This window comes from Emydura macquarii, unplaced genomic scaffold (genome assembly GCF_026122565.2).
Source record: "Emydura macquarii macquarii isolate MOO-44397 ecotype Brisbane River unplaced genomic scaffold, CSIRO-AGI_Emac_v2 contig_1119, whole genome shotgun sequence".
Lineage (NCBI taxonomy): Eukaryota > Metazoa > Chordata > Testudines > Chelidae > Emydura > Emydura macquarii.
The window spans coordinates 16,158,128-16,176,463 of NW_027131256.1; the positions used below are offsets into that span (position 1 = coordinate 16,158,128).

At 42.4% G+C, this 18,336-nt stretch overlaps 2 protein-coding genes across 3 annotated transcripts in view; one reads left to right on the forward strand and one right to left on the reverse strand.

Moving 5' to 3' along the window:
- Positions 1-7,052: 7,052 nt before the first annotated feature.
- CGGBP1 (CGG triplet repeat binding protein 1) lies at positions 7,053-12,047 on the reverse strand. The gene is made up of 2 exons (XM_067546242.1): positions 11,913-12,047; positions 7,053-9,700 (listed from the first exon to the last, which is right to left on the reverse strand). Exon 2 carries the CDS (start codon positions 9,679-9,681, stop codon positions 9,178-9,180), a length of 504 nt encoding a protein of 167 aa, XP_067402343.1. The 5' UTR covers positions 9,682-9,700; positions 11,913-12,047; the 3' UTR covers positions 7,053-9,177.
- Positions 12,048-12,504: 457 nt separating this feature from the next.
- Positions 12,505-18,336, forward strand: part of ZNF654 (zinc finger protein 654) — a 65,079-nt gene continuing 59,247 nt past the window's right edge. For both annotated transcript variants that reach the window (XM_067546245.1, XM_067546243.1), the window contains exon 1: positions 12,505-12,735. In XM_067546245.1, the coding sequence (XP_067402346.1) occupies positions 12,604-12,735 (132 nt within the window). In that variant the 5' untranslated portion in view covers positions 12,505-12,603. The remainder of the gene's footprint in view (positions 12,736-18,336) is intronic.

Consider the following 18,336-nt stretch of genomic DNA (forward strand, 5'->3'; position numbering starts at 1 on the left):
ATGATTATATTTATTTATATATATAAATGTGAGGTTACAGAAAAAAATATATCTTTAGGTGGCACTCGTTTCCAAAGAGAGTTTCTGTTAGACATGTCTGTAGTAGTTTCAGGCTGTATTTCATGGTCAGGCCCCAGCTAAATCCCAACAGACTCCCAGCACTTGTGGAGCAGACAGCACAGAAGGCAATACTGATGTAATAAGCATATATTTCTGGATGATTTCTAGCACACATTGCATAGTACTCTTGGGCAGTGGTTCGGGGCTTCAACAACCATAGCCAGTATCTGAGACTCCTCATTAATACAAGAGAGTCCCCACCCGGCACAACTTGTCACATTTGTTTTTCTGAATGGAAATGGAAATTACCCTAAACTTCTTTTAAGGTTTCCCTATAGGGTCTCAGTTTCTTCCTTTCCTATTCAATTGACTGTGACCTGGGAAGGAAGAAGGCTTAGATAGTGCTCTCCTCATATTTGCTGTGAGCACTGAAAGAAGGAATTAAATCAACCCAAAGGAGGGTCACGAGATTTTCATTAGCAGTTAATTTGGTGATTAAATCTGAATCTGTTTATGTAAATATGCTTGTTTCCCATTCAGAGAACCAGAACCTTTATCTACAGACCGGGTTCAGGTTAGTGTGCTGAACATTATATCTTGATCCAGGAGTGAACATCTCACATTCCTGGGCTTGAAGTTTCCCAGCCACTCCAGGAAATGTAACAAGAGGTGCAACAGTTTAGACTCTGAGGTCTGAAGAGATCCTTCCACATCCCAACCAGAAGCAGCCACTCTGCCATTTGTGAGATGGTAGCACAAGTTGACCATTTGAATCACAGGCTAGCTCTTTAACACTGAGTTTTGTGCTCATTACTGTATCTCTTTGTGTTGATAATTGTACTCAGAGCTATAAAAAAGCAGGAGATAAACAAGGTACAGTGATGCTGGACTGATCAAAAGCTCTCAGTCAGTCCTTTCAAAAGCTAAACAAAACTGCTACTGTCCACTACTAGCTGCATCCTTGCTGACTCTAAGGAGCAAGATATCAGCTTCTATGGCCTCTGCCTGTGAAGAATGGTGGCACAGTTTGAGATTTGTTTTCCCAGTGTACCTGCATGTATGCCCCAAGCAAGCACCCACTCAGAACCTTGACCTAGTTGAATGATCTTGCTCCCCTCCCCCAAACTCACCATTCCCAGGCTGATCAGGGAGCTGTGCTCTGCTCAGGGAGACAGTGAGAATGAGGAGTGTTTCACAGAGATACATGTGTACTGTTAAGGCACTGACAATAGTGGTTCTCTTAATTGTTTCTTGTTCTTACACAGATGTGACCTTTACAGCCTCTGGCAGATAAGGAAGTGACCCCACAGAAGCAAGGAGAAGATGTTCCAAGAACTCCTTCAGTCCTCTGAGGTGTCCAAAAGAGAGCAAAGGGCATGGAGAGAATCAGTGTCAGAATCCCAGAAGATGGACAGACAGGAACGGAAGGCAAACCAGCAGAGAATTTTTGCTGGCCATGAGCACATGATCAAGGCCGTGGAAGAGCGGATAGAGCGTCTAAAGACAATAGTGTCATTGCAGACACAATTTATGCAAGCTCACCCCCACCTACAGCTACAATAGAACTTCTTTCACTGCACTCCACCAACTCCCCCAACACATTCCTACAAAAGTCACGGACTGCCCCGATACCCTCTTAATTCCATCCCTTCAGACAGCTACAAGAGCGACAGCTGGACTTACATGCAGTTATAATAGCAGACACCGCCCCCCCCACTCCACGTTTTGTTTCTGTTGTGCACTGCTTGGTGTTTAATAATAAAAGCCAGTTCTCAGAACAATAAACACAGTTTATTTCTGTGTTAACATGAGATATACACCTCCACAGCACATCTTTTACAGCAGTAAAATGTCAGTGATGTTTTAAAAGAAAGAAATTATGGGTTCTCATTGTCAAAATGGGCCCTCAGTGCTTCTTATGTGTATGGCCTCCCTTAAGCCCGACATCTGGCTGCTCATATGCAGATGCAAGGCAATCCGTCTCAGCAGTCCACCCAGGGGCAAACTTCTCGCCCTTAGCTTCACATAAATTGTGGAGCACACAGCAGGTGGCTATAACCACAGAAATATTGTCCTTATTTAAGTCCAGCCTGCCATAAAGGCATCTCCAGCAGGCCTTTAACCTTCCAAATGCACATTCAACAATCATTTGGGACCTACTCAGCCTGTTGTTTAAGAGCTCCTTGCTGCTGTCCAGGTTGCCTGTGTAAGGCTTCATGAGCCATGGCATCAGTGGGTAGGCTGGGTCACCCAGTATCACTATGGGCATCTCAACATCCCCTATTGTAGTCTTTTTGTCTGAGGAAAAAGGTCCCTGCTTGTAGCTTCCAGTACAGCCTGTGTTCCTGAAGATACGAGCATTATGCACATTTCCCAACCAACCCGTGTTGATATCAGTGAAACGCCCCCGGAGATCCACAAGCGCCTGCAGTACCATAGAGAAGTACCACTTCCTACTGAAGTACTCAGTCGCAAGATGTTCCGGAGCCAAAATCGGGATATGCATGCCATCTATTGCCCTGCCACAGTTACAGAATCCCATTGCTGCAAATCCAGCCACTATTTCATGCACATTGCCCAGAGTCACAGTCCTTCGCAGCAGAGTGCGATTAATGGTCCTGCACACTTGTGATAACACAGCTCCAACAGTGGATTTGCTGACTCCAAACTGATTGGCGACTGACTGGTAGCAGTCTGGAGTTGCCAGCTTCCACGGGGCGATTGCCACGCGCTTTTCCACTGAGAGGGCAGCTCTCATTCTGGTGTCCTTGCACCACAGGGCAGGGGTGAGCTCCTCACAGTGTTCCATGAAAGTGGCTTCACGCATTCGAAAGTTCTGTAGCCACTGGTCGTCATCCCAGATCTGCATAACAATGTGATCCCACCACTCAGTGCTTGTCTCACGCGCCCAGAAGTGACGGTTCACCGTGTGCAGAATGTCCATGAATGACAACAATAATGCAGTACTGTTTGTCTGTATGCCACTCAGGTCAGGCTCCTTAGTTTCTTGTTCTGATTCGGAGCTCAGGATGTACTGTGCGACCAGCCGCAATGTATTCAGAATGCTGAAAGCAACAGTGGAGAGTAGTGCAGGATCCAGATTCAGATGGCAGGCATGCAGGAAATGGCATGAGTGACTACAAGCAACGCAATGAATGACAGCACGGAAACTCATTGCACCATGGGACATTGAGCCAGCACCCAAGATGCTCTGTGCTCCTCTTCCCCATCCCAGAATTCCTAGCGGCAGAAGCCGCCAAGTTGCTTTCACTGCTGATAATAGAATGCCAAGTGTGGACGCTCTTTTGTGATAAAATGAGTGTTGTGTAGATGGGCGTGAGCGCTATAATTATAGCGCTTTTTTTATCACTGGTATAACTACCATCGACAAGACTTTATAGTGTAGACATGGCCTTAGTTAGCACAGACCACCTGTTTTCCAGTCTGCTGATACATTTACCTTCCTAATCTTTTCTCCCAAGAAATAAGGCTTCACCCAGTTACGCATGACAAGCCAATCCTATCTTCCACTGTTTTTGTTTTCCTTTTTTACATTACAATTTGTTTTATTTGTATTATATTATTGTTTTGCTGTGATATTGTTTAAGGTTGCCAACCAGCAACACATTCCCAAGACATCAGTAGTTGTAATTATTTGAATCACTATAAAAACTAGGCTTAAAGCATGAAGCAGGGAGTGCAAGCTCACCTCCTCTTGTATAACCACCAGGGTGTAATTCCACATTATAAGATTGCTTTGCCTTTAAAGCATTCTTTTGAAATTTTAACTTTGCTTTTACTGTAATTACATTATGAAAAAAATCTTTCCGCTGGTCACCACAGGAAATGTAAATAGGAAACAGAACATAGGTAAAATAACATTTCTTGGGTCATACCAGAAGTGGTCCTCTTGAGCCAATGCACAATACTTGTTATTATCAGACCTACATTATGATGATAAGGTGGAGGTAGGACTTTTTATAAACATTGATGAAACTTCTGATCCAGGGATCATTGCATAGGCACTCTAGGAGTTAGATGTCTTTAGAACAGACATGGGGTTATGTGACAAGTCATATGATTCTTATGATCTGGAAAGGAGTTGTCAAATGATGGTGTCCATTACTTGTCACTAGCAGTTCCAGGCTCTGTGCCATCTGATTCCAGAGACTGGCCGCTGCTTTTCCTTGACACTGAACTGTAGCAACTTCTGAATATTTTATTCATCTCCAGACATACTTATGCATCGTAGTAATTCTGAATTGTTCTATATTTACCTTTATAATTTTATAAATTGCATCACAAATGAAGAAATTTAAGTTTTATAAAATAATGTAGTTTATACAAAAATGTGTTTTACAGAAAAAAAATACTATATTTATGGCCCATTACTATAATGTCTGAGCACCTCTTAGTCTTTAATGTAGTTATCCTCACAACACCCATTATCTCCATTTCACACCTATGGACTGAGGCATGGAGATGTTAGGTGACTTTTCCAAGGTCACAGAGGAAGTTTGTTGCACAGCGGGAATTGGACCCTAGTTTGCCAAGTGCTAGACTAGCACCCTAACCATTGGGTATCCTTTCTCCTTTAACATGAACTTGTTGTGAAACAAGCCTTTCTATGCCATTTGGCCTTAGTATAACATCTTCAGTTTAAAAAACAGGTACAGGAGGGCCTCTTTAGTAATTAAAGCAAACTTTCTTTGACTCCATCTGTAATGAAGATGCATTCAAAGAGCTGATAATGTCAACTTCAACTTTTCTTTATAAAAATGTTTTTTTTTGAGGTCGACACACAACTTGAAAATCTTACAGAGACAATGAGTGCTCAGGTTACATGCTTGAGCAAATAAAAGTTAGCAATGAGTACAAAGTGAACACAATAAATGAGGAATATATCTCGCCTCCAGCCTTCCAAAGACACACACTGAAAACTAGGTCAACAACCAAACCAGGGTTGGAGTGCTTCACTGTTCAGTTCCATAGAATCCATTTAAAATTTATTTATATATTAAACACAGACTAAAATAATCCTTTTCAGGCTAATGAATTTTTCTGTCACGAGACTGTTCCACACTTTGCAGAACCAAATCTCTCTCGTAATTGAAAACCATTCTCTCCCTAATTATGCAAAATGTTCATGCTCTTTACAAACTAATGACCAACCAAATTACAGGTTTCAAAATGCTTTTAAAAGACCTAATTAGCGCTCCAAAAAAAAAAAAAAAAAAATCAAGCATTTTAATTGGTTGTGTCCTAGTGACACACAAACTTCCTGAACAAACTGCAACAAACCTGGTGCATAAATACACAAATGACTGTGAAACATGTAATGTTGTTGTTACCCAAGCTTTTACTCTTTTTGAAAACTGGCTTTTAAAAATGTATTTCAAAGTAGTGGCCAGCTGCCAATTAGTTAATCTGGCTTACTTACAGGGTTAAAAAAAGTAGAAAACAACCACAACCACACACATTTAAAGCATCAGTGGCAAAGCCACCTTTTGAATGGTAGCATTAATAGCAGACCCCTAACTCTACCATATTAGAGGTAATTGAAAAAATAGAAGTTTCTACCACCCCACCACACCTCCACTGATTAAGAGTTCTCTCAGCAGGAAATAATTGGAAAAATAATGCAGATTTCCTGTAGAAGTAAGAAAAACCCATGGGAATTTTAAATTAACTATTTCATTAAATACTGAATTCCTGGAATACAGTATATTATTTATTAAAGTTAGAGATGAGTTCCAGTTGAAGTTTTGATTGAAATTTCCCCACAAGTGTAATTAGACTAGAGCAAAATTCTTATCTGAACATGACAAAGTTTACAGGTGTTCAGATCTGGGATTTTGAGTGGGACCCATTTCTAATTTTAAAAGAAAACAAGTATGCATGTCTGAGAGGCAGTCTGGATTAAAATGGAATGCACATTTTGGATTATTCTTTGAATTCCATAAAAAACAATAAATTAACTTACCACTTTGCCTGTCAAACTTTCTTTTTTTAGACTCTAATTTGCCATTTGTATTTTAATGCTTTGTTTATGAATACTTGCCATAATGGACTGATGTCCTGTATTTCTGAAACAAAGTTTCAAGAGAGAAAAATGATCATTTTTCCACTAGTACAGCTACAGTGAAGCTTGAGGAAGTTTTCACCATAAACCCCCATTATCTCTCAGACCAGTATGTGCCTTGTAATTAACATGACTATTTATTCTTTTCATAACATCCCCTGTATTTCAATTATGATTTGGGCCACTTTCTTAACATTTGATGGCACCAAGATACTTGTACAACTGTAAGGTTTCTTACAAGGGCTGTGCTGCTAGAACTGACTTTTCCTTAAAAAAGAAAAACTGACACTGAAGTATTCTACAAATCCCATGAAGAATTACATCAGACTTGTAAATTGATATCAGAGGTCTAATTTTAGACCACAAGTTTTTATCACTTTATAAAGATGTAGACAAGTATAGTGTTTTTAAAAGGCTGGCATCAGGTGAATCAATCATATTACTAGTGCTTTATTTTCCATTATTTGTAGCAATCTCTTAGATACTTAAAAATCAACATAATTTATTTACCAAAGTTGTCTGTATATCACATCTTGTTTCTTCCTACAGAAGATTGCAGTTGGACAATTTTTGTTTTGTTTCATTAGTTTGTGCACCAACATCCTTAATCATAATGCTAGAATAGCTTTTTGAAGAGGGTTTATTAGTCTGATAGTAGAGAAAATAAAATTTTGTTTTGTAAAGTGACTATAATATCAACAATAGCCTGTAAAATTATAAAAAATCAGGGCTTGAATTAGTCATCTCAAACTAGCACCTTTAAATAGAACTTTTTTCTCAACTTTATTTCTTTGTTTTAATGGAAGACTGATTTAAAGAATTCATACCCAACTTGTTTTCTCAATATTCAAAATGTTTTCCTTCTGTGATTCAACCTTACTATAATGGTATGGAAGGTAAAGAAAACAAATTCAAAGATATTTAACTTTAATGAAGTGCAGAGAGCATTACTCCACTAAAACAAGAAGAGGAGTTATCATGGAAGAACACAATCTTATTTTTAGGATAGAAAAGGGTATTGGCAGTGGTAACTTATTTTATGTGGCTTAAGATTATTTATATAAAACAATACCAGCCTATGCAATATATGATCTTATGCTAGAACAAGCACCTCCCATAGCTAATTACATTTGGAAAGGCAAATTGAGACATCTAAACTCAGGAGAAAGATTCCCACTACTATTTCTATCTGAAATTATAAGCCAGTAATTGATATTGAATGGGCAAACAGCTCTGTGTCAAGACTCACTGGTTTCAATGGGGCTCAGCACCGGTGCAGCAGTTTGCTGTACAAATACATCTTGCACAGCAATCAGCTGCGAGAAAAGATTAAATTGTGCAAGTACATTTTTAATGAGCCATTCACCTGACAAGTTCTTGAAGACGGCATGAAAATAGTTAGCATTAAATTGCTTGCTCTCTTTAAGCTGATATATTGCATTACAGAGAGCTGTGGAAACCAATCAAATTAAAAGATTAGTCTGTGTTCCTCTACAACCCCATCTGTAAGCACCATTAATTAATGGTGCTGTCAGCACCCTAAAAGGAAATGGGCCAAAAGAAGAAAAATGAGAAATATAGTTAGAGAAAACCAAGCAAAGGAAAAAGAAGGCAGAATAGCTCTCTGCCTTTTCTGTGAACAGAGGGCATGCTGCACTGCCTGCGAGATGCTTGGCACCTCACAGAACCAGGGCTCAGGGGAGGCAGACAAAAAAAGGAAGTTGTTTGGTGCCTCTGCACAATATTTTCTCTCTTCAGCCAACGGCTTTCTAGGATTCTCAAGTTTAGTGGAATACCACCATACTTAATTTGGGCATAACACTAATCTCCCCAAAAAGATATGAAGAACACAATTCAGAGAGAGAGGGGGAGACACAGTTTTTTTTTTTTTTTTTTGCCATCCAGCAACTGTGGCACTGGAATGGAATGGAAACTAACCCAGGTAACACTTATTCTGCTGTTTCCTTTTCTGTACAGTGACCTCATAGAATATGGGCTATTTGGCATCAAGTTTAACTGTTTTAAAAATTCATTTAAGTCACTTAGTCTGCTACAAGCACAAGACCCAGAAAGATGATGATAGTGCAAGAGCTTAAGTGACCCCGTACTCATGTAGGACTCTTGAACTACTACTCCTGAGTCCTCCTCAGTTCCAGCTGGGCTCTACTTTGTAGCTAATAGATTGAAAATAAGATGATCTGCTTCTGCTGTCATGTAGGAAACCACACAGCAAACTAAATTATTAGGGACTGTGATCAGGCATGCATTTCATAGGCCAGCAGCTGCACAAGACAGCTTGCTCAAAGACACTATCGTGTTAACTTACTAAAACGAGACACACAAACTGCAAGAGAGAAAATTTAAAATGGAGAACAGAAACTGCTTTTTCTTTTATGCAATGTGTTACTCCTTGCTTTAAGAGAAAAATGAAGCCATAATTAGGTATTTAGATAGACAAAAACATCCACAGTTACGTTAGATAGGATATAAGTCCCCATGTTTCAAGGCGTTAAGTCAACCTTTAACAACAGATAGAATTTGCTTCTGTGGGCAGGTTACAATGTAATTGGCCATTATACAGCTTTTTGCACTCTAATGGTACAGCACTTGTTCCGTGTCATTGATAGAGGCAGAATACTGGACAAAGATGGTCCATAGGTCTGATGCAGTAAGGTAATTCCTACTGCATGGTCCTTCCTCATGTAATGAAGATGTTATGTTGGTGATTGAGTTGGCATGGAAAGTCCTCCATGCACAAGTGAGTGTTTGTTAATGTCACAGTTATGGTTGGCCTTCACATAGTCAGCAATATGATGTTCCCTACCATGAAAATGAGTTCTGAATCATGGCGAACATAAACTCTACAATAGGGTTATTAAGAGTCTGTGGCACATCATTAATTTTGGTGATGGATTGTCATTTCTACAATAATACAAAATAAGCTGTAAAACCAATATAACACTGTATGCATGAATATAAAAATAAACCACACCATCAATATGTAACTTTAATATTCCATCCTGAAAATAGTCTTCTCAACAGTCTTCTGTACTGAGGAGCTGGTTCTCACTCTCATACCCATCTGGCAGGTATGTTTTCCTTAGCTGGTCTGATTTCGGTATGGAACTACCATTCTTCACGTGGCGAGACAGGAAAGCTCGCACTGATGGATGGTCAGCCTTCTCAAGTGGGATGTTAGCTTCCAGACACATCTTCACAAAGTCCTGAATGACACTGATTTTCTCTGTCTGAGCAGCACTATTGCACTGCAGAGAAGCAGTCAGGGTCCTCTGCTTCTTTCTGACACTCTGCTCTTCGAACTCTGCCTTGCGCTTGGTATGAGTTTTAGACTTGAGATGGTCATTGATTGCAGACTTGCGAACATGATTCAGGACCACATTGCAGGAAGTACAGAACAATTTCCCTCCTTCTTCATGCAGTTCATTCCCAAACTCGGTCACACGATCCCGAGGAGTCACATACAAAGCCGTCTTAGAACGGTTACGGGAAGGAGTAGCTTTCACTCCAAATCGTTCCATTGTTGTTTTCACTAAAGTTCTTTTAAAACAAGAGAGAAACATGTATCAAATTCATATAAATCAAGTATTTTAAGCTCTACACTTAGATATTTAGATGTATTCTACTCATTTTAGATGTATGTGCAAAATATTTTACATGCTAGATATGATCGCCTGGAAGACAATTTGACAGAAATGCACTGAAGAAACTACATATAAAAACTTGAAACTAATTTAGATATCCCAGTCAACTGCTGACATCCCACAGTAGTCTGTGGAAGCCAAAGTTTTACTTATGATTCAGATGTTTGATTAGTAAGTCATCTTGAACAGCCTGTGGGGGAAACAAGGTCCTGCAGCTGTCTATTTTAAAACATTTACATCAACTGGCTGAGATGGTAATTATCCTCAACAGACACATTTTAAGGAAGTGAGACAAAATTACATGAATGGAAGGATGTGTAGCCTCCAGACACGGTGAAAAGATTTCTGTTGAGACAGAAATTTCTCATGAACTAGGGCAAAATATTCAAAAGTTTCTATAGCTGCAGAACAGAGAGAACCCAGTTTTAAATAAATTAAAACAGTTTATCACTGGAGATTAGATATGATGTGTACTTTAAGAAGGATTGTTAATTTTTACTGTTCAGGAAACAAAATATAGCTTCTTCCCAACTACTTTTATTAAACAAACATTGCACTTTGATGCATAACTTCTGTTTGAGAATAAACATTGCTTCATTTGGTTCACCTCCTTCAAATAAAGTACCATTTATTCCAGCAGCTACTCACTTATCAAAGTATGTTGTGTTAACAGGACGATTCTAAATACTGTTAATAGAAAGACTTGACCTTTGTCAGAACTGATGTGAGAATATCCACCCCTTCCGTGCTCATATCCCAAATATGTATATTTTAAAATGAGAGTCTGGGTTGAGTCTTAAGCAATTACCAACAGAAAACCCTAATACTCCTACCATTTGAAAGGAACAAGCAGTCCCTTCTGCCAGCACAGGGCCCCACTGAAATCAACAGACAATGTGCATCCATCTTGTAGCAAAGTGGGGCATATAGTTTTGAAGTATCAAATGATATGCACAGATTTTACCTTCCTCTGTTTGGCCTAAACACACGGTCTTCTACAACCCCTCAAAATACGTTATAAAAGCAGGCATCAAGCAAGCCCAGTGTACTCAAATCAAATTTGTTATGCAGTCTTGATCCAACATGTTTGATGTAACTCGATTGCTTTATTTATGCACATAAAGCAAAAACCATATTTTTGGGGGGTGAGGGCTGGTCCCCAGAATGAGCAGGGTAAAGGAAAGGAGAAACAGAGAAATGAGGAACCATTTTACTAAACAAACATACACAAAAAGTTGCTTAGCAGAGATGTTGTTTTCAACCTTCAATAGCTTGCTAGAAGAAAGGTGCATAAAGTATCACAAATTAAATTAGAAATAAATTGCCATGATTTCCCCTCCCTAGCCCAGCTGTGTCCTGAATAACAGAGAGACGGGAAAGAGAAGTGCACTCTTTTTGAGGTGCCTTAATATAACTGGTGAAGTTTCTCATTAACAGGAACTACATGGATTTACTTCTGTCATTCTAGCTCACCTCTATCTTATTGATTGTGGTCTCTAAACCATCTCTGGGCTGTAGGCTCAGAGGCAGGGACGGGACAAAGGCAATTTTCATGGTGACAGAGTCTAAAAAAACTGTTAGATGAAGGCCAAATCTTTGGCTGGCCAACAACTGTTCTTGCAACTTCCTCTTAACTGGGATTGTTTTCTTAACCTCCTCTGTAAAGTGCTTTGAAATCTATTTACATGACTCGAGGACTACCGAGGAGCAAAATGTGATTTCGGTTTAACAAAAGTGTGTGTGGGGGGGAGCATTTAACATCTTGCCACCATAACCCACCCAGTGGAGTCAAGAAGCTGGCAAGGAAGCAGTGCCTGGGTGCTGTGCGTGGGCGGCAATAAGCAGCACACAGTGGGTGTCAGGGGAGGGGTGACACGTGAGAATGGAACAGGTTTGTTAGAGCTGGGGGAGGGGGAAGGGTCGGGCCCTCGCAGGTGGGTCGCTCCCCGCCCCCTCCTCGCAGTGTATCCAGCCCATCCTGCGCTCGCAGTCCCACCACACCGGAATGCAACAGCCCGACCCCGACCCCGACCGCCACCTCCTCCTCCTCCTCCACCCCCCCCGGCCCGTTTACAAACCCCGCCCCCGCCCACTGGCCTTCTTCTTACCACCGAGGGCGGGCGGATGGGCCCCGGCCGGGCGGGCCCCGCTCTCTGCCCCCTGCCGAGCGGGCGCGGCCCAACCACCGGCCGGGCCAAGGCCGACTTACCCACCCGATCCCACAGCCAGCCGCGGTAGGCGGGATTTAGTAACCAAGCAACGTCTGCTCCTCCAATCAGTGAGCTGTTAACATAAAGCAACCTGGGAAGGACTGGTCGCCGGGCTAGATTGTAAAGAGATGGGCACAGCTTCCCACCAATTACAAAGTTGGGGGCAGCAGAACTCCTATGATTGAGAGCACTCTGCTCCAATCCGACGGAGGGGAAGGGGGCGTGAGGTTCACGGTAATAGACGGATATCTAACCCAATCATACGTGGCAAGTAAGTGTACTGCGTTTGACTGACCTCACTTCTTACCAATCACAAGGCAGAACCGAAGTACTGAAGATAGTTTTCATCCAATCAAACGCAGGCGAGCCGAGGCAGGCGCGACGGGAGGGGTTATAGATGAGAGGTTGTTAGCGTCTCAGCCTTCCCCTCTCGACCCTTGGCGGATGATTGGCACGTCCATTAGCCACTAAGATCGCAAGCGGTGGGAGGTGCCGGACGTGAGGCAGCAGCGAGGAGGCGGGCCATCCGGTGTGTCGGGGCCGGGAAGGGAGGGGGGCTTGTCGGTACGCGCAGGGCGGCCGGAGCAGCATGGCGGAAGACGAGAGCGATCAGGAGTCGGAGCGGCTCGGGGAGGAGCTGGAGGCTCTCGCGGGGCCGCGCCTCCCCGCCGGGGTCTCGCCCGCGCTCAGCAGCCAGTATTATTGCCGCCGCTTCTGCCAGGTGAGCGCCGCCCCGCCCCGCCCCCGTGCCGCTCCTCGCCCCTCCCCCCGCAGCCCCTCTCCCCTAACCCGGGTCTGGCATCTCCGAGCAGGGCGGAGAACCGCGGGCCCGCTCCTCCCCCGCGGCGGGGGGCGACTGGATTCCTGGGGCCTGTTCGCTTCCTTCCCCCGCCCCGTGGGCCCGCTGCTCCCAGCCCCGCGAAGGGGGGAGGGGGCCCGGTCGGTCGGTGTCGGTCCGTCCCGTCCCCTAGGACGGGGATGGCAGCGTCACCCTCCCTCCTCCCCCGCGGGTTCGGCCTGGAGTTGGGGGCTGAGCCCCGCCACTCTCCGGCGGTGGCTGGGAGCGGCCCCTCTCCCCGCCCTGTGTGTGCGGCCTTCCCTCCCCCCGTCCTCCGGTCTGCCGGGCGGAGTCGGAGCTCGGAGGGCTGCGGGGAGGGCTCGGGTGTGTCTGCGCTGGGCCACCCCGGCTAGCTGCGGGTCCCCCTCGTCCGAGAAGTGGCAGCACGTGCTGGCTTGTTTTCTCCTCAGCTGGGGGCCAAACAAGTTGGGTGACTTTTGTGGGGCTGGGCCGGAGATGATGGCGGGGCGGCGGGGAGGGTTTCTGACGCGGATCCTCCGTGGGAAACACTTGTCTGAATGCAACGTCTCTTCAGCTGCCCGGCCAGGGCCCTCTTATCGCCTTTCGTAGGGATTGCATCGCCTCGGACATGGATCTTGGCAGTAGGTTCGTTACTGACTAACCAGAAAACTACAGGTTGTTTCCCCTGCACGCTTTAATGGACACTAGTCAGTCCCTTTAGATGAAGCACTGCCCCATGTAAATGCCACCCAGCTTACTGGTTGCTGATATCTGGCCTAAAACATTTCAGTGAGTTTATTTCCTTTCTAAGCTTCTGACCGACAGCTCTTGGTGACTCTTTTTTCGTTTTGTTTTTTGCCATTAACCAAAGTTCCATATTTTCTCAGCAGTTGAATGCCAGATAGCGTACGTTTTCAGTAATTTGCTTTTTCTGTTGTTTCACTGAATGAGATGCCAACTTGACATTGAGTGTGTTGCACTTTAGACTGTAAACTCTTTGTTGCAGGGACTGCCCATTTGTTCTGTTTGTACAGCACCTAGCACAGCAGGGTCCTGGTCCATGACTGAGTCCGATGCACTATGGTAGCATAAATAAAAATGAGTTGAAAACGGGTCGATACTGGTTTTACAGCCATATTTCTGTACTTTTTTTTGAACATTCCTTTTTCCCTTTGTTGTGTGAAACTCATAAACATAAACTACACAATGTCAAAAGTACAAACTGAAAAATCTGTCAAATGTTTCAGTTATAATAATTTAACCGTTGCTTGCGACAGTAATAGGAAAAAATATTCAGACAGAAGTGGTGACTTACATATTGAAGGGCTCTTAATTTTGATAGGGAATGGTGTACTACTTAATCCAGGGATAGGGGTTTTTATTTTAAATTTTTCCAGTTAAATTTGTTTTGTCATGCACTCTTGTGTCAGGAAGAGGATGCTGGTGAAGTGATAGTTGTATATCCTAATCCTACCACCCACACAAGGATATGAATTAATAGAGAACAGGAGAAGCCAAGAACAGAGAGGGAACTTGGATACCTAAATGTATAATGGATTTTATTAGCAATACAGAGTTTAAATCACAAACAATTGGATTTTGCTGCAGTTTCATTGGCTAGCGATTTACCAAACCTTTTCCACTTCCTTACTCTTCTGTTTTTGAACTGTGGAGGTGGGTGCCAATTTTGAATGTGTGAAAGGTCCGATTTCTTTTCCTTCAGTCAGTAGGCAAGTTTTCAGTAATCCAAATAAAAGTGAGTGTCAGTAGAATTTATTTTCATATTGTTAGATTTTTAATGTTGGCCAGATGAACAGTAAATGCAAATTTGTGTGTTTATTCAAGATATAATCTTTGGAGTTTTGTGAAAGTATCCTTGAGTCTCAAGGCTTCTCAGCATAAGGCAGTGGTTTTCAAAGTGGGATATGTGAGCTCTCATCAGTGTGTATGTGAGAAAAATCCTGTATTGGCAGACAATGCACTTTATTTAGTAAGACTTGGCAGTCTAATCATAGGTATGACCCTATCTCAGATGGGTGTATGCAGTAGTCTACATTATTTGGAAAGGAATTCGCAGAATAAAAAGTTTGAAAACCACTAACACAAGGAATTTATGCCTTAGTCCAAACCCCAAACGTAGATGAGCTGCTGCTATGTAAAGCGGGATTTCAGCTATGATTTCATATCTGGAACCAGATTAAGTTGCATAGGTGCAAGCACCATACTACATCAATATAGAATATGTACATTCAGGTTTGCACTGGTGCAAATATTGCTAGAGTACACAAGCCCTCAACACCACTCTGCATGCGGCAGAACTGCTCACTAAGAAAGAATGATGACACAAACGTATTGTTTTCCTGTTACTACTTTTCTAGATCCCAATGACTTACATTCTGTCTCAATTTGACTTTCTCCTTTTAAAACTAATTCTAAAACATTCCATCTAGCTATTAAATACTATGTAACTTTGTAATTAATTTCCTCATTTAAATACTTTCTTCCTTTTCTAAACAATATCGTCTCTTCATTCAACTCAAATTATCACTAAACTGCCATGAAACCTTCCCATCACAACATTCTAAGCGCCTGATGAGAGCGTTGTGCTGGTTAAGTTTGACCAACACACAGGCCACTTCACAACCTCTGCCCTCCTCCTTCCCCCTTGTACCAATAAAAAAGCTTGTACTTCTTTCTAAAGTTCTTCAGTAGTGTGGAATTTAATTAACATCACTATATTCCTGTTCCTTGGTCAAAGAGAGGACAGCAACCGTGTGGATAATTGCTTAGAAAAGATTCCATGAGGTTGAACTGCCTAAAAGAAGTTACTTGCCCCTTTCCAAAATAACAAGTAAACTGTTAAAATAAATAGGTTGTAAGTTAATATGGACAGTGGTACAAGCCAGTGTCTCTGGGTAACAATATTCTGATAGGGACACATTACAAAGAGGTACCATGTGTTTGAACAGAAGGATCCATTACTCTGTTGAAATGTCCTTTATTGTACTGGAATTTCAATTCTGGTTTATTATAGTGGATTAATAAGACTGGGACTTTTGGAAAAGAGATGACTAAGGTCTATAAAATCATGACTGGTGTGGAGAAAGTAAATAAGGAATTGTTATTTATTACTCATAACACAAGAATTAGAGTTCACTGAATAAAATTAATATGCAGCAGGTTTGAATGAAACAAAAGGAAGTATTTCATCAGGCAACACACAGTCAACCTGTGCAACTCTTTGCCAGATGATGTTGAGAAGGTCAACACTGTAACTGGGTTTGAAAAAAAACTAGATAAGTTCATGGAGGATAGGTCCATCAGTGTCTATTAGCCAGGATGGGCAGGGATGCAAAACCATGGTCTGAAGTGTCCCTAGCCTCTGTTTATCAGAAGCTGGGAATGGGAGATAGTGGATTGATCACCTGGTTCTGTTCATTTCCTCTGAAGCACCTGGCATTGGCCATTGTTGGAAGACGTACTGTGCTAGATGGACTATCAGTCTGACCCTATGTGGCCGTTCTTATGTTCTAATTAACAGTTATGACAGATGTCTCTGAATGTTATGTATCAAATAGCTCTTCTACAGATAGGTGTGCCTACATTTTAATAGAGTCAGAACAGAGTAATGTGGTTGTGTATGTACATTGATTCTCTAAAATGACATAATTGGCTGGATTGATTTTTCATGGTGTCATAGATGTGTGCCATCATACCATGGTTTACTGCTGGGATCTTATCAGCAACCCCTTAGCCCCCAAATATCTGAACCCATTATATGGAATGGAGATGGGGAGCTTTGGGGGAAGACAAAACCAGTGCAGTTTGTAGGGGTGGGATTGAAAAGAGGCAATAGAAGGCTGAGGTAGTAAGTGACAGTTTTATACTGTCTCATTTTCTGGCAGTGCTTTTTCTGAAGCAGTTTGTAGCCATTTCAGCTTCTTGTGCCAGACTTTCTAATGTGAATGGTAAAGTATAGATCAGGGGTCCCCAAACTTTCACCTGCAAAGGCCACATCCCTCCGTCTTCCTCTTATGGTGGGCTGGAGCAGCTGGGGCTACGTCACGGGGGAAGGGATGGACCTGGGAGGGAGGAACGGCCACTCTGTGGCGTTACTTGATGCTGGGAGCGGCATGCTAGGCCCGAGGGGGTGGGCGTAAACGGTGGGACCGGGAGGGGAGAGAGGCCACTGCGTGGCACTGCTTGGGGCGGGGAGTGGTGCAGCTCTGGCCAGGGCACCGCTAGGCCTATGTGGGAGAGGAGCAGTGTTGGGAGCAGGGAGTGGCCACCACGTGGTGCTGCTGGGGCCGGGAGCGGTGTGCTGGGCCCATGTGGAAAGGGGCAGAGCTGGAAAGGGGGAGTGGGCTGGTCAAAATGTGTTGGAGGGCCGGATGCAGCTCACGGGCCATAGTTTGGGGACCCCTGGTATAGATGCTTAATATTTCACATGTAGGCCGTAATCCTGAAATCTGCTCTGCAGTGGTGGAAGCCCATTGAAGTCAGTGGGGTTCTGTAGGATACAAGGGTCTATATAGGTGGAGATCACTGCAGACCTGGGGACTTGACTTGCTTTCTTTTCTAAATCTGACACTTGCTGCTGAAAGGGTAAATGGGCTTCTGATGATAGAGAATAGCATTAAAAAAAAAAAATCCAAGAAAATTTAAAATAAAAGATTAGGAAAATAATTGTTTTCAGAATAGTGTAGAGAGAGGGTACATATCTTTCCCTGCTAACTTCTCTATCCTTTCACTCTGAAGTACTTTTTATAGGGAACAACGCATTGCTTAAACCTACACACAACTGTTAAAAAAGCTTTTGAAAAAATAAAATGAATGAGCCATATTTCAATAGCAGTCAGCCATCCAGATTTTTCATTAGTAGGCAATTAATTGGTGCATTTCTTGGGTGGCTGAAAGCATTCAGTCTTGTGCCTCAGTGTACCCAAGACAGCCTATTAGGTAGCCTGCATTAGTGCCCTCTTATGTCATACTCTGGTGTGACTTATTGCAGTATTCACCCAGGTCTATTAAATCTGTATTAAAATACACTGATCTATACCCTATCTCTGTTTTTTTACATGTCTGTGCTTATTTACCAAGTTGGTAGAAAACAAGGGAGTGCATAACCAATTCTTCAAGCTCTGTAAAACTGTATTTAGAAATGTAAGACAATAAACAGACACATACTCAAGGTCCTAAACACTTCATTAATGTCACTATTCATTTAGGACCACTCCTTTATCGCAATAGATTACTTGCAAAGGATTGCAGCAAGACTTTTTTTTGTCACTACAGCATGCTTTCTTTGTATAAGAGCTAATTCAAACTTTCTTACTGTTAAAATTAAAGATCTTTAATTCAAAACTTCTGCATACCAGAAAAGTGACCACCTCTAAAATAGTCTGGATATTTTATACATGGCACTTCAATAGCACCTTTTAACCGAGTATCTGAAAGAGCTTTACAAATACAGTACTAGTAATGGTGCATACAAAATTTGAATTCAATTACATATGGTTTGTT